At 37.0% G+C, this 15,308-nt stretch overlaps 1 protein-coding gene across 4 annotated transcripts in view; it reads left to right on the top strand.

Annotated features, from left to right (window-relative positions):
* The window catches only part of LOC102404023 (X-linked inhibitor of apoptosis), a 40,311-nt gene that overhangs the window by 19,055 nt on the left and 5,948 nt on the right, over nucleotides 1–15,308 (top strand). For all 4 annotated transcript variants that reach the window (XM_006065002.4, XM_006065005.4, XM_025276733.3 and 1 more), the window contains 5 exons: nucleotides 1,631–2,539; nucleotides 3,979–4,078; nucleotides 5,207–5,285; nucleotides 6,041–6,083; nucleotides 9,042–9,242. In XM_006065002.4, coding sequence (XP_006065064.1) covers nucleotides 1,663–2,539; nucleotides 3,979–4,078; nucleotides 5,207–5,285; nucleotides 6,041–6,083; nucleotides 9,042–9,242 — 1,300 coding nt within the window. In that variant the 5' untranslated portion in view covers nucleotides 1,631–1,662. The remainder of the gene's footprint in view (nucleotides 1–1,630; nucleotides 2,540–3,978; nucleotides 4,079–5,206; nucleotides 5,286–6,040; nucleotides 6,084–9,041; nucleotides 9,243–15,308) is intronic.

Below are 15,308 nucleotides of genomic sequence, written 5' to 3' on the forward strand. Positions count from 1 at the left end.
TCTTGATGAATTTGTAATTAACTAAAATCCCAAGATTTTAATCTGGAGATTTGCCTTCACATGACTTCTTTCCAAACAAGGATTCCATCTTCCTTTAGGTGTACAACAGATTTTTAAAGTCAGAATGTAAGGCTTTACACATATCCCAATTTTATCTCATTAGCTTGTCAGCTTCCCTTGGTGTCTTTGAATTTTGATTTTTATCGTCAAGCTTATGCTGATTTAAGAGTCTTAAAGCTATCTGGGAAACAATCAAAAGTCGTGGAGACTATCTTCCAAAAATTGTTGTATGCATATATATCTCAGCTCTTGAGGTGTATATGAATTAATATAGTATCTTCCAGACCCAGGGGTCAAACCCAGGTCTCCTGCATTGCAAACAGATTCTTTACCATCTGAGCTACCAGGGAAGCCCTATATGAATTAGTACCAGTATAAATTAAGTCCAGGAGGACTGAAGTCCACTGCCAGCCTGCAAGACAGAAGCCTTGTGTTGAACATTAACTCCAAGAGAGATGAAGTTCAAAACATACTGTGCCAACATAATGCCAAAAGAGCTGTTAGTTCTTCCCAAGAAATCAGTTACTATATATATGAAGTAGAGACAGTCATTGTGACCATTCCTTTATTTTGCCTTTGACAGGCATATACAGAGCACTGTATCATGAATAAAGTGAGGTTCTGAAGAACCAGGTTTGCCTGGGGCAACTCTTAATTTGTACCTCTTGTCCCAATGTAATTACTAGTAACATCATCTTTCACTTTTAAAAGAGTTCAGGTTTAGAGGATAAATTATCTTGGCCACTCTTCTCATAACCCAACCAGTTCCTTTTAGCATTTATCTTGGTTAAATATTACAGAGCTGTAATTTGGCAGCTCTAATGAGGCTGCAGTTGTATTTCTTTTCCATTTGAACAGATTGTTCCTTGTCTGTGGGCAATTGATAGCAAAAGTAATTGTAATTAAGGTCTACATGTGCTTAGTATTTTTCGTGAACCACCCTCTAGAGGGCACTGTTACATACATTTGAAATGATCCAGTTCCAACACAAGTGGACTGTTGTTTTACCTGAAAATCATAAACACATGATGCTCTTAAAGAACACATTGGAACCAACGTTGTGAGTAAAACTTATCTTTTGCAAAGCAGTAGAGAAATATTAAAAATTAGTTCATTAACATTCTGAGCATGTTTTTAATTGTAAAAACTGAATTTTGATGCCTTGAATATACAGTGATCCATTATAACAATTATGCATAGACTTAAGAATCTGCATATTTTATTCTTTCATGTTTTTCCTAATTAATTATTTTACATGGTTAATAATTTTAACATATTTTGCATCACATAGTTTCATGTTTATATAAAATAAGCACTATAGAATGAATAGTTCTGATCTACTTGTTTAAATATTACTTTCCTTTAAAAGAGAAAACAAAAATGCTGGTTTTTACTTTATGACCTGAATCATGTGATAATGTATTCATAGAATTCTAGTATTTAGAATGTTTCTTAGAGATTGTGTGATTACTTTTAAGTCATTAGTGGATAATTTGTTACCTCCTAATATCAAAAGTATATTGCCTGTGTTTCAGATTTTAGATTTGCTAATGTAATGTTCTCTTTTTAGAAAAGGTGGACAAGTCCTATTTTCAAGAGAAGATGACTTTTAACAGTTTTGAAGGATCTAAAACTTGTGTACCTGCAGACATCGATAAGGATGAAGAATTTGTAGAAGAGTTTAATAGATTAAAAACTTTTGCTAATTTTCCAAGTAGTAGTCCTGTTTCAGCATCAACGCTAGCACGAGCTGGGTTTCTGTATACTGGGGAAGGAGACACCGTGCGGTGCTTTAGTTGTCATGCAGCAGTAGATAGATGGCAATATGGAGACTCAGCAATTGGAAGACACAGGAGAGTATCCCCAAATTGCAGATTTATCAATGGCTTTTATTTTGAAAACAATGCTGCACAGCCTACATATTCTGGTGTCCAAAATGGTCAGTACAAAGCTGAAAACTACCTGGGAAACAGAAATCATTTTGTTTTAGAAAGGCCATCTGAGACTCATGCACACTATCTTTTGAGAACTGGACAGGTTGTAGATTTATCAGACACCGTATACCCAAGGAACCCTGTCATGTGTAGTGAAGAAGCTAGATTAAAGTCATTTCACAACTGGCCAGACTATGCCCACTTAACCCCAAGAGAGTTAGCTCGTGCTGGACTCTACTACACAGGTATTGATGATCAAGTACAGTGCTTTTGTTGTGGTGGGAAGTTGAAAAATTGGGAACCTTGTGATCGTGCATGGTCAGAACACAGGCGACACTTTCCTAATTGCTTCTTTGTTTTGGGCCGGAATATTAATATGCAAAGTGAATCCGCTGTCGTGAGTTCTGATAGGAATTTCCCAAATTCAACAAATGCTCCAATAAATCCAGCCATGGCAGATTATGAAGCACGGATCATTACATTTGGGACGTGGATGTACTCCGTTAACAAGGAGCAGCTTGCAAGAGCTGGATTTTATGCTTTAGGTAAACTTTATTATAAAACTAGTCTAATAAATAACTTTCCAACTAAGGGCTCCTAAAAAGTAAATAGATGCCATTTGACCCCCAAACTGGTAATATTTAGGTGTAAGCTGGCATGGTTATTTATGTTAGTAGTATTCTGTGAACCCTTTTGTTAAATCTGTAATATACCACAGGAATTTATGTGGAAAAAACTGCCATATTATGAGTAATATGTATCTTTGTGTAACTGTCTTTTGGGAAAGAATGACATGCAAAAGATGATAGATATCCCTGCTAGACGCATAGGTCTGATAGTAATACTGACTATAATTTATTGCACACCTATATGTGCTCAGTAGATGTATTATATGCATTTTCTCTGTGCCTCACAACAACCCTGTAAGAAGAGTTAACATTAGAGAATTTACCTTGGCTGATGTTAAAATTGATACCTGCCTTTTGTACATAGACTATATACTTGAAAGCTGCCCTATATATTTGAAAGATGTTTTATTGCTTAAAATGAGCACTTTTCAAATGGACTACTGTAAACATGTCAGTCGGAGAAGGAAATGGCAACCCACCCCAGTATTCTTGCCTGGAAAATCCCAGGATGGAAGAGGCTGGTGGGCTACAGTTCATGGGGTCGCAAAGAGTCAGACATGACTGAGTGAGCACAGACATGTAAGTAGAGAAGGAAAGGCCATCAGTATGATGGCTTCCAGGAATATTCAGAAAAAATATACCATTATATATCTAACCCATTTACTTTAAAATTGAATAATGCCCCAAACCAAAATATCAACTATTTCTATATTTTATTTACTCAGTATCATAAGACAGTCTTGAAAGTTTATTGTCATATAGCTATAACCTCAGAGAAATTTATCCTGTAATTTCATTATACTCAACTTTATTGTTCTATAGTTTGAAAAAGTAAGTGTAGTATTGATGACCCCAAATGACATGTTGTTAATAAAGTAATTACAAAGTTTTCACATAAAAATTGGGAAATTTTATTTTTGTCTCCTATAAGTAAGTGTTAGTCGCTCAGTCATGCCCCACTCTTTGCAACTCCATGGACTACAGTCCACCAGGCTCCTCTGTCCATGAGATTTTCCGGGCAAGGATACTAGAGTGGGTTGCCATTTCCTTCTCCAGGGGATCTTCCCAACCCAGGGATCAAACCCTGGTCTCCTGCACTGCAGGCAGATACTTTACCAACTGAGCTACAAGGGAAGCCTCCTGTAAAATACCTCAAATTGAATCAGTAAATTTACTGTGTGTTTCCTCCTCGAATGATCTTATCTATTACTTAGATGTGAATTCAGGTATCTTATTTTAAGGTGTGAGCTTTTCATGTAGTTTATAAATGCTTAATTTTATAGTATTTAAAAGGCTATTTTTGGGTAAGGTTGTAATTGCACAAATACATGTGTTTTTACTTGTGTGTTTCTTAGGTGAAGGTGATAAAGTACAGTGTTTTCACTGTGGAGGAGGGCTAAATGATTGGAAACCCAGTGAAGACCCTTGGGAACAACATGCTAAGTGGTTTCCAGGGTAAGATATTTAAATATTCATTCAGTGACAGGCAGGTTGGCCAGTACATATGCAGCGGGAAGACTTAAATAACTTTTCACCTCAACTATTTTTACTTTAACCAATGGCTTGAAATTCACACCATGTTTATAAAAATGGGGTCACCTACTACATTAAAAAAAAAGACCCAAAACACTTAAGCCTTTTCCGGTGACCAAAACATTCATCATTTATATATCATACCTGTGACATTCAGATGATGCTATTTCTAAACACCAAATTAGGAATGTATGCTTTTGTTGTTGTTGGAAGTAGGCTCTTTAATGATGGGCATGAGAGCCCATGTTATCAAGGAGATTCCTTGAGAACCCATCACACCCCCTTAGCAAATATTACTAAATCTCACTGATTCTAAGACATACAGTTGTTCACATTTTCAGCTCTGAAATCAGGACACATTTGGTGGTGGGTCATAATTTAATTGGCAATGGTGATACATAGTATAGTAGTATACATGTATACATACTATACATAGTATAATCATGCTGCTTACAATCAGTGGCATCTTAGAATGATGACATATTCTAAGTGTCTTTCTACCATCTTGCCTCTTTAAGGCACACAGATGTGTAGTGTACAGTGATGTGAATTTTTGGCCTACAAAATAGTACAACTTAAAACTTCAGAATGATTTGGAAGTCTTAACCTTCAGATCAGATCAGATCAGTCGCTCAGTCGTGTCTGACTCTTTGCGACCCCATGAATCGCAGAAACACTCTTAAAAGGAAAGGCTGAAAGCCTAAAAGATTCCTTTAAAATGTACAATTGGTTCATCTCTAAATAAAACTCGTTAAGATTAACTATTTAAGACTTGTTTTTAAATGTCAAGGTGCTAGTTTAATAACTTGTTTAAAAGCTGAACGTTCTCAAGTTGATATTTTTGCTCTACTAATATTAGCATATTAAGATAACAAAGGGGACATTTTTTAACATTAAAATGATAGTTGGATAGTGAATTGAGTAACATTTTATTTGGTGGCTCTTTAGAAATATCAAAAAGCAAGTTAATAGAATTAAGATGATTCTATCTTTACTTATACTTTACTAATTGATGAGCTACTAAAGTTTAACCTTCTTTTATTTGTTTAGCTGTAAATATCTGTTAGAAGAGAAGGGAGAAGAATATGTAAACAATATTCATTTAACCCATTCAATTGAGGAGTCTCTGGTAAGTCACATATTGTAGAATACACATTTTTTTTTAATTTAATTTTATTTTTTAAACTTTACATAATTGTATTAGTTTTGCCAAATATCAAAATGAATCCGCCACAGGTATACATGTGTTCCCCTTGTGTATTTCAAATATTATGTATTACACATTTCTTGGTGTAAAATTCACAGTATAGTATTTTAAATTAATAATGTATGATGAGCCTAAATGGGAGATCTTGAAGAGTGCTTGTTTTTCTTAAGCTGAAGCAAATTTGTGAAAAGGAGATCAGGATGAACCAATTTAAGTATCACTGTAAGCAAAAATGGACTTGAAGAACTAAAACACTTAAATCCCTCAGCCTTCTGAAATTAGACGTGTATAATGTGTTTTGTACTGATAGTTTTTAACTTTTCACAGACAGTATTTAAAATCTCAAAAACATACCTAAATTGATAGTGTGGCCTGGGGTGGCTAAGGCATCAGTACTTTGTAGAAAGAGCCCTGGACTAGAATGGGACACAAGAGTTGCCATTATGGCCCTGCCATGAACTGTTTAATCTCCCTGAGCCTCAGTTTCTTGTCTGTAAAGTGAGTGGATTGGAATCTTTTAACTTCGAGCTTCATCAGGCTATGCCTGTTGTGAATATTCATATATTGAATTGGAATAAAGCTAATTTATAAATTCACGATAAACATAATTTTTCAAATTGAGGTAATTGCCTTCTACCAAAAAGAATTCTAACTTACAATTCTTATTTGTATTTTAGGGGAGAACTGTTGAAAGAGCACCATTGTTAACTAAAATAATTGGTAAATACACTTTTTAAAATATTTTAATTTCATTGCCAATATTACAGTTGTTATTTATAAGGTAGAAAGGTAAGCTGATTCTTTCAAGGTATTTTTCTTTGAGATAAGATTGCTATAAACTTAAGAATTAATGAAGTGCCTATACATTTAAGTTGGATATTTATGTATTGGGAACATTCGTTCAGAGGTTGAACAGATTTTCCAAGTTTCAGAGGAACAGCTGTAGGCTGTACATTTTCATTTCTGTTAAAATCCCCCAAAAAAGAGTTAAGTGAATTTTTGTCAACAGAGTTTCTTTAGTTAGCCAAGATCATGAATCCAATGTCCTATTGATGTGCTATTACCATGATCAGCTCTAACCTACCTGTTTCCTTATTGGATGCCTCTTTTTGCCTTCCCCAGCTACTTCATAAAGGGGTGTGGTTTGGTTTGTTTATATCCTATTGCCTTTAGAAAGGTAGAGTTTTTTTTTAATCACAAAGATTATTTACTCATCATAGACATCTTTACAAACTAGAAGTGTGCAAAGAAAGATGTTAAACAAGAATGATATTATTATCCAACTTTTCAGAGAGGTTAAGTGACCAGCCCACAGTTACATTACAAAGCATTAGTGGTCTTCAGAATCCTACATCACACTACAGATCTCATTCTCAACCTAGTCATCATGTTTTAAATATAATAAAGTTTAGTTTAAAATATGTCTGGTGATTCCCCATTCCCTATACTCATGTTGTTGTTGTTAATCACTAAGTTGTGTCTGACTGTTTTGCGACCCCATGGACTGTAGCCCACCAGGCTCCTCTGTCCATGGGATTCTCCAGGCAAGAATACTGGAGTGGGTTGCCATTTCCTTCAGGGGATCTTCCTGACCCAGGGATCAAATCCACATCTCCTGCATTGGGAGGCATGTTCTTTACCACTGAGCCACCAGGGAAGCCCTCCCTATACTTAAAGCATCATTTATTTAGTATCTTAAAGATTAGAAGACAAGAGAATACTATATATATATACATATATATGCTTTTGACTGAGACTCTTGCTCTGGTTTAGGATTAGTGTTTTTAGTCAATTTGCATTTCCCTGATATCTAAAGGTGTTGGGCATTTTTTTCATATGCTTTTGGGCCATCTGTATATCTTCTTTGGAAAAATGTTTGTTCATCTCCTTTGCCTTATTTTTAGTTGGATTACTTGATTTTTTATTATGGACTTGTAATAGTTCTTTATATATTTTAGTTCTTTATACATATAAGTCCCATGTCAAGTATATGATTTGCAAATATTTTCTCCCATCCCATGGGTTATCTTTTCACTTTCTTTTTAGTGTCCTTAAGAGTTTTATGCTTTTAGCTCTTACATTCAGGTCTGTGATCCATTTTGAATTAATTTTTGTATATGGTATGAGGGAGAGGTTCATCTAACCATCACCCAGATCAAGATACAGAACATCTCTACCACCCTGGAAAGCTCCTTCAGGCCCTTTCACAATCAATATTTACCCCCAAGTTGTATCCTGACTTCTATTACCATAGATTAGATTTGAACGTCTTAAAAATGTAATCATACAATATGTACTCGATTGTCTCTGGTTCATGATTATGTTGATATTTTGCTTATCATGTCTATGTGATTGATCCATGTTGTCTGTGGAAGTAGTTCATTCTTCTTCCTTGCTGTTTAGTATTTGAATATACCACAATTTACTTATCCATTCACCTGATAATGGACCCTTGAGTTGTTTCCAGTTTGGGGCTGTTATAAATAACACTGCTATGAATATTCTTGTGTATGTCTTTGGCGGGTATATGTACTCGTCTTTAATACTGAAGAGTGGGGAATTCCTGGAGGCCTAGTGGTTAGGACTTGGAACTTTAACTGCTGGGGGATGGGGGAGGGAGGGGGGGCATGTTCAATCCCTGGTCAGGAAACTAAGATCCCTCAAGCTACACAGCTTGGAAAAGAAAAAAGGGGAAAAAAAATACCCAAGAGTGTAAGTGATGAGTCAGAGGATAGAAGTCTCTTTTAGCACATCACTACACAATCTGGTAAGATTAGTATTCGTCAGGCTAACAAAAGAATAAGAGCTTTGCCCAGAGGAGAGTGAACAAAGGCATGAAGTCAAAGCAGAGAGACCGTCTCCTCCTGGAACTAGAAGTAGTTCCTTTGATTTACACCTAGAAATTGGAAGGCCGAGAGCTCTAGTAAGCTCTTCCCAGGTGGCTCAATTGGTAAAGAATCCACCTGCCAATGCAGGAGATCTCGCAGGTTGGATCCCTGGGTCAGGAAGGTCCCCTGGAGAAGGGCATGGCAACCCACTCTAGTATTCTTGCCTGGGAAATTCCACAGACGGAAGAGCGTGGCAGGCTGCAGTCCACGGAGTCGCAAAAAGTAGACACGACTTAGCGACTAAACACCACCACCACCACCACTACCACAATCTGTAGTCCTACCTCAAGTGTCATTAAAGTGAGTTTCTATTAGGTTTCTTGCCTTATCTAGTCCACCCCACTCAACTGCAGAAACTAAGTCTGAGAGATAGGAAACTGATACATTGAAGGTCACAGACTGGAACTTCTATTTGCCATGATTTTTTCAAAATAATTGTGGTGATTTGGTAAAGACGTCCACAGTTTCAGAATTTTTGAAGCACTTAACCCTTTTTGTACCTGTTTTACCTTATCTTGTACTGTTTATTATAGTCTTTAAAGCACCTAATCTCAATTCCTAATACTACAAATACATACTCATTGTACTTTCAACTATTTTAAGATTCTGGAAGTGATTCTTCAGCGCCTAAATATTTCTAAATCCTCTTCCCAAAGCAGCTTTGGCTTGCTGGTTTGGTTTTGATTTTTTGCTTGTTTAAATTTTTCTTTTTAATGATACTCTGCTATTGAGTTGTGTTAATGAAAATAATTAAAGTCTGTGATTTTTTCCTCACCAATTTTCATTTCAGATGATACAATATTCCAAAATCCTATGGTACAAGAAGCTATACGAATGGGATTCAGTTTCAAGGACATTAAGAAAACAATGGAGGGGAAAATTCAGACATCTGGGAGCAACTATAAATCACTTGAGGTTCTGGTTGCAGATCTAGTGAATGCTCAGAAAGATAATACACAAGATGAATCAAGTCAGACTTCATTACAGAAAGGTATGCATGCCTGTGTTTTAAGAGCAAGATACACCTAGTATTTCATTATGGATAGTACCTTATATGACTATGTGGCCCATGCATTTTCCTCCTCTCGTATTTCCCTTAGGATAAATATTTTTTTAAACTTTTTATTATGAAAGATGTCAAACATACTCAAAAGTGGAGAGAACAGTATAATGAACCCTCAGATACCCATCAGCCAGCTTCAATAATTGTCAACACTTTTTCAATTTCCTTTTCTTCCCCCAGCTTTGTTTTTTGCTGTAGTTTTTCAGAGTAAATCCCAGACATCCTATATACCACTTGCCTATAAATATTTCAATAACTATCTAGGGACTTTTTTTTTTTAACATGACCTTAATACTGTGTGTTAATCTGTTCAGACTGTTATAACAGTACCGTAGACTGGGTGGCTTAGACAGCAGACATTTGTTTTTCATACTTCCGGAGGCTGGGAAGTCCAAGGTTCAGGCAGATTTGGTTCCTGGTAAAGTCGCTCTTCCAGGCTGGGAGATGGCTGCCTTCTCTGTGTCCTCGCTTGGCCAAGAGAGATAGCATTCTGCTTTCTATTCCTCTTCTTATAAGAACATTGATCCTGTCATGGAGTCCCATCATCATGACCCCATGTAAACCAAATCACCTTTTGAAGGCCCCACCTCTAAGCACCATCACATAGGGTGTGAGGGCTTCAACATGAGTTTTGGAGAGAAAGACATTTAGCCCATAATATACTATTGTCACACTTAACAGAATTAACAGTAATTCCATAATATCATCTGAAATTCAGTTGATTTTAATTTTCCTCATCATCTTAAAATGTTTTTACAGTTGATTTGTTCTGATCAGGATCTAAGTAAGATCTACTGATCTATTAATTTTAAAAAGTGTAAGTTTATACTCTATTTTAGGTAAAGAACAACAAAGGCTAACTTTTATCATTGTGTGTAGACTCTAAGTTTTTTAGTTGAAACTGCTTGGATTTAGAGTATTTTGCAACTTTCTACATGATATAAATATGTAAAAGGGTCATATTGCTAAATACAGCTTGAATTAAATGCATTTTAATACTGTGATTCATATACAAAGTGTATTGAATAATGTAGAAGGGAAGTATATAATCATTCTCTAAGCTTTTGACCACCTCTACCAAAAGATGAGAATTCTCCAAGTACTAATGAACTTAAAAGTTAACTTACTTTGTTTTTTACATTCAAGACCCTTTTGATCTTTAAGTTATTTCAGATGCTTTTGAAACATTATTCAGATAATCAAATAAGTCTTAAAGCAGTATAACATTGATGAGTTTTATATTACTCGAGTTGGTGTAGAAGATTCAGCAGAAAGCAGACTACTTTTTTCCTTAAAGATACATTTATTTAAAACCTATAATAGCTCCTCTTGTCTTGGTGATGGTGAAACAAATCATTTACTTTGTGATACAAGTGACTATGTCATTTTTCCCTGCATCTTCACCACAACTCAAACTAATTAAGTTTGACAGTAAGGTGCTAGTTTTTATACCTGAAGGTGTTTATAGCAGAAAGATTTGGTGGGTTGCAGTAGGAAGAGAACAAAGGACAGAGTGCATTGGGGGATGTCTCTATTCAACAGGAGTTTGTGGGAGGCTCTCATCATTACCGAGATTACAAGCTGGGGTTGCATGGGAAAAAGGGCCTAAGTTAATGCCAGTTCTCAAGGGCACACGTTAGAATTCATCAGTTGATGTCTCCTTAGTCTCACAAAATTGAGAGGCAGGTAATTGATACAGGCAAGCTTTTCATGAGGGGGCTGCTGTCTATTTCTCCTCCCAAAGCTGATGAGGAAACACCGGCACTAAGAATCTTTTAATTCTGTACAAAATAGAGGGTGGGCCTAATTGAAGTAAAAGCAAATAAAATTTATTAGAGAAAAATATAATGTTATTGTTACTCACTAAGAAATCCTAGATTCAATACTAGCTTTTATACCATTGTCTCTGTAACAGAGAATACCCCAGTCTTCTAAAGATAGTACCAAATTAGTATCTTTTTCCCTTTCTTTTTAAAAATGACATTGTATGATATAAAGCCCTTTACTTCATGTGTGTGGTAAGATACTTATTTTAATCCTTATATATATATGATAGAAAGTAATGTAAAAATCAAATAAACCGTGCACATTTCTTATCAGTCTGTCTTTCCACATAGATCTGCTCTGATTGGAACATGAATAACATCAGTTTATTCTAGAAGTGGTTTATAATAATGCAGTAAGAATATTAGCAGATACCATGAAAAATTATCTAGCTATTGCCTTTATTGCTATGTGCCAGGTACCTCCCAACCTAGAAGAGGGCTTTGTGGCAAGTAGAAGGGGAAAGGTGGCTCAGGAAAGGATGTAGAACCCAGTGGTTACTCTTTAGGCTAGAGTGAAGTAAAAAACTCAGTCTGGAAAAAAATGCCCAGAGCATCACCATCTCAAGTAAGTGTATGCACTGTAATATGGAACTGTAAACAATCAGAACCAAAAGAGCCTTAAAGATCCTATAATAATTTTCATTACCTCAGAGAAAACTGAGGTGCTGATGAACTGTTACTCAAGATCACGCAGATAGTTGGGAGTGAAATTCCGGTTTCCTGACTTCTGGTCCAGTGTTTATTTTTTTTTTTTAATTGTGGGGAATTCCCCAGTGGTCCTATGGTTAGGACTTGACACTTTTAGTACCAAGGACCCAGGTTCAGTCCCTGGTCCCGGAGGTAAGATTCCACAAGTCACGTGGTGTGGCCAAAAAAAAAAGTAAATACACATAAAATTTACCCTCTGAGCCATTTTTAAGTGTATAGTTCAGTAGTTTTAAGTACATTCACATTGTTTTGCAGTCAATCTCCAGAGCTCTTTTCATCTACAAAACTGAAACTCTTTATCTATTAAACAGCTTCCATTTTCCCATTCCCCTGGCAGCCACCATTCTGCTTTCTGTCTCTGTAAGTTTGACTACTGTAGGTATCTGATCCAGTTTCATTTTTTATTCATTGTAGCATCACATGCAAAAGTAACATGTAAATTAATTGTTTTCCTCTTCATGATTTTTTGGGGGATTACAAAGGTACTTCTAAAAAAACACTTTGAAGGGGTAGTTCCCTCACCCCCAGGACTGGCCTGGGGAAGAGAGACTACCTGAGAGGAGGGAACCCCAAAAGAGACCTGCTGTGGACCCCAGGCAAAAGGAATGCCTGGGTACTGGGAGCTGTGAGCATGACAGGAGGAAGTGTAGCGGGACAGGCTCCAGGCACACAGGCAAAGTGCAAGAAGATTGGACAAAAAGCCACAAAGTTACTTGGGTTCCTTCTTTTCATTTGCCTTTTTCAGCTTCTGTTGCATGATCTCTGAGTCCTTCTGCTTGTGGACCACAGAAGAAAGCTTGTGATCTCAGTGTTTTCTTTTAACCAAGTCACTCTGCTTTTCCATATTCCTCTGGCAGGCTGGCTTTCGCTGGCTGCCACAGTCTTGGTGATGGCAGGAATATACACTATTCTTTTTTGGTCAGATGCATCCATATAATATAAATCAGTTTATAATGCCATCCCTTTACTTTTGTTGTTTGCTATGCCCCGAATGCCTTTTTTCTGTTTGTATACCTCATCTCATTCCCCAGTGCACCCCCGATTCCCTAAACCCACTTCTTGAACTTGTCCTTCAAGGCTCAGCTCAAAGGTCACTCTTTGAAGTTTCCCCAAAGACCCATAGCACACTTTGCAGCTTCCTCTTCTCTACTCTCTCTGTTAAAGCATTTGTAACGTTGTTCTGGAACTTTTTCTGTCCCTTCCTATCTGTTAGGCTTCATGAGGACAGACAGTTTATCTTTCTTATCTCTATGTTCCATATTTGAGTTTTGAATTATGCCCAGGAGGTTGCCTTTTAAGAAAAAAAAGGATCAAATAATCCTTTTCTCCATGACTAGCCAAGAAAACCTTACTGAAGCAATTCTGGTATCTTTTTCCAGGTTAAAACCTTTCACTGGCTCTGGGGCCCTTGGTGTCAAGTCCAAACTCCTTCACATGGGTTACCAAATCCTTCATGATCAGGCTCCTGCTAACCTTCTATAGCCTCATGCTATAATCTCATGCTATTTCCCCTTCGCATTCTCTTCCCAAACCTTACCTGTGCACTTGGAGGCCTCATTCTGTTTCTCACCTTGGAGCCTGCCTATATCATTTCCTCTGCCCAGAGCCCTCTTCTCCCACTGCTCTTGTCCCCCAAGGTCTAAGGCCTTCTCCCTCTTCTAGTTTACTCCTACTTATCCTTTAGGACCCAATTTAGGTTTAATATTTTCTGGAAGGCCTTCCCTCTGTGTATACATGGATACACAGCCTTCCTATGTTCTTCATAACACATTGTCATTACTTTAATCATTACATTGTATTATAATTTCCTGCCTGCTTGTGTTCCTAACTTGTCTATGAATGATTAGGAGCCCAGGATCTATATATTTGTTAATCTATCTCTAATGCCTAGAACCTAGCTAAGTGTTCCATAAGCATTTGTTGAATAAAATTAAACCACTGTTTCCCAAAATTGTTTTCAAAATAGTGTTCCCCAGAATGTTAAGAGATGTCGTGAAAAAGGAGCTCTGTAGTTAAATAGGGAATGCATTTTGAATTTCTAAGAGAGCATATATGCTTTATTATACTGCCCTCAACTTGATAGTCATGGTTCAGAAATGCCACTGTGCTCAACCCCAGAAATATTAGATTGAGTGAATGGGGCCCAGGAATCTATTGGTTGTTTTTTTTTTTTAAATTCCCCAAGTGATTCTCATATGAAGCTAAATTTGGAAACCACTGCTATACAGTGATCACAAAGATTGTTAAAATATGTAATACATTTGGAATTGTACCTAGCACAAAGTAGAAGTGCTATATTACTTTTAACTGCTGCTATTGCTGACCCAGATAATCACGATGGTGTGATCACTGACCTAGAGCCAGACATCCTGGAATGTGAATTCAAGTGGGCCTTAGAAAGCATCACTATGAACAAAGCTAGTGGAGGTGATAGAATTCCAGTTGAGCTATTTCAAATCCTGAAAGATGATGCTGTGAAAGTGCTGCACTCAATATGCCAGCAAATTTGGAAAACTCAGCAGTGTCCACAGGACTGGAAAAGGTCAGTTTTCATTCCAATCCCAAAGAAAGGCAATGCCAAAGAATGCTCAAACTACCGCACAATTGCACTCATCTCACACGCTAGTAAAGTAATGCTCAAAATTCTCCAAGCCAGGCTTCAGCAATATGTGAACCATGAACTTCCAGATGTTCAAGCTGGTTTTAGAAAAGGCAGAGGAACCAGAGATCAAATTGCCAACATCCGCTGGATCATGGAAACAGCAAGAGAGTTCCAGAAAAGCATCTATTTCTGTTCTATTGACTATGCCAAAGCCTTTGACTGTGTGGATCACAATAAACTGTAGAAAATTCTGAAAGAGATGGAAATACCAGACCACCTGATCTGCCTCTTGAGAAATTTGTATGCAGGTTAGGAAGCAACAGTTAGAACTGGACATGGAACAACAGACTGGTTCCAAATAGGAAAAGGAGTTCGTCAAGGCTGTATATCGTCACCCTGCTTATTTAACTTATATGCAGAGTACATCATGAGAAACACTGGACTGGAAGAAACACAAGCTGGAATCAAGATTGCCAGGAGAAATATCAATAACCTCAGATATGCAGATGACACCACCCTTATGGCAGAAAGTGAAGAAGAACCTAAAGAGCCTCTTGATGAACATGAATGTGAAAAAGTTGGCTTAAAGCTCAACATTCAGAAAACGAAGATCATGGCATCTGGTCCCATCACTTCATGGGAAATAAATGGGGAAACAGTGGAAACAGTGTCAGACTTTATTTTTCTGGGCTCCAAAATCACTACAGATGGTGATTGCAGCCATGAAATTAAAAGACGCTTACTCCTTGGAAGGAAAGTTATGACCAACCTAGATAGCATATTCAAAAGCAGAGACATTACTTTGTCAACAAAGGTTCGTCTAGTCAAGGCGATGGTTTTTCCTGTGGTCATGTATGG

The sequence above is a fragment of the Bubalus bubalis genome, chromosome X (genome assembly GCF_019923935.1).
Source record: "Bubalus bubalis isolate 160015118507 breed Murrah chromosome X, NDDB_SH_1, whole genome shotgun sequence".
NCBI lineage: Eukaryota > Metazoa > Chordata > Mammalia > Artiodactyla > Bovidae > Bubalus > Bubalus bubalis.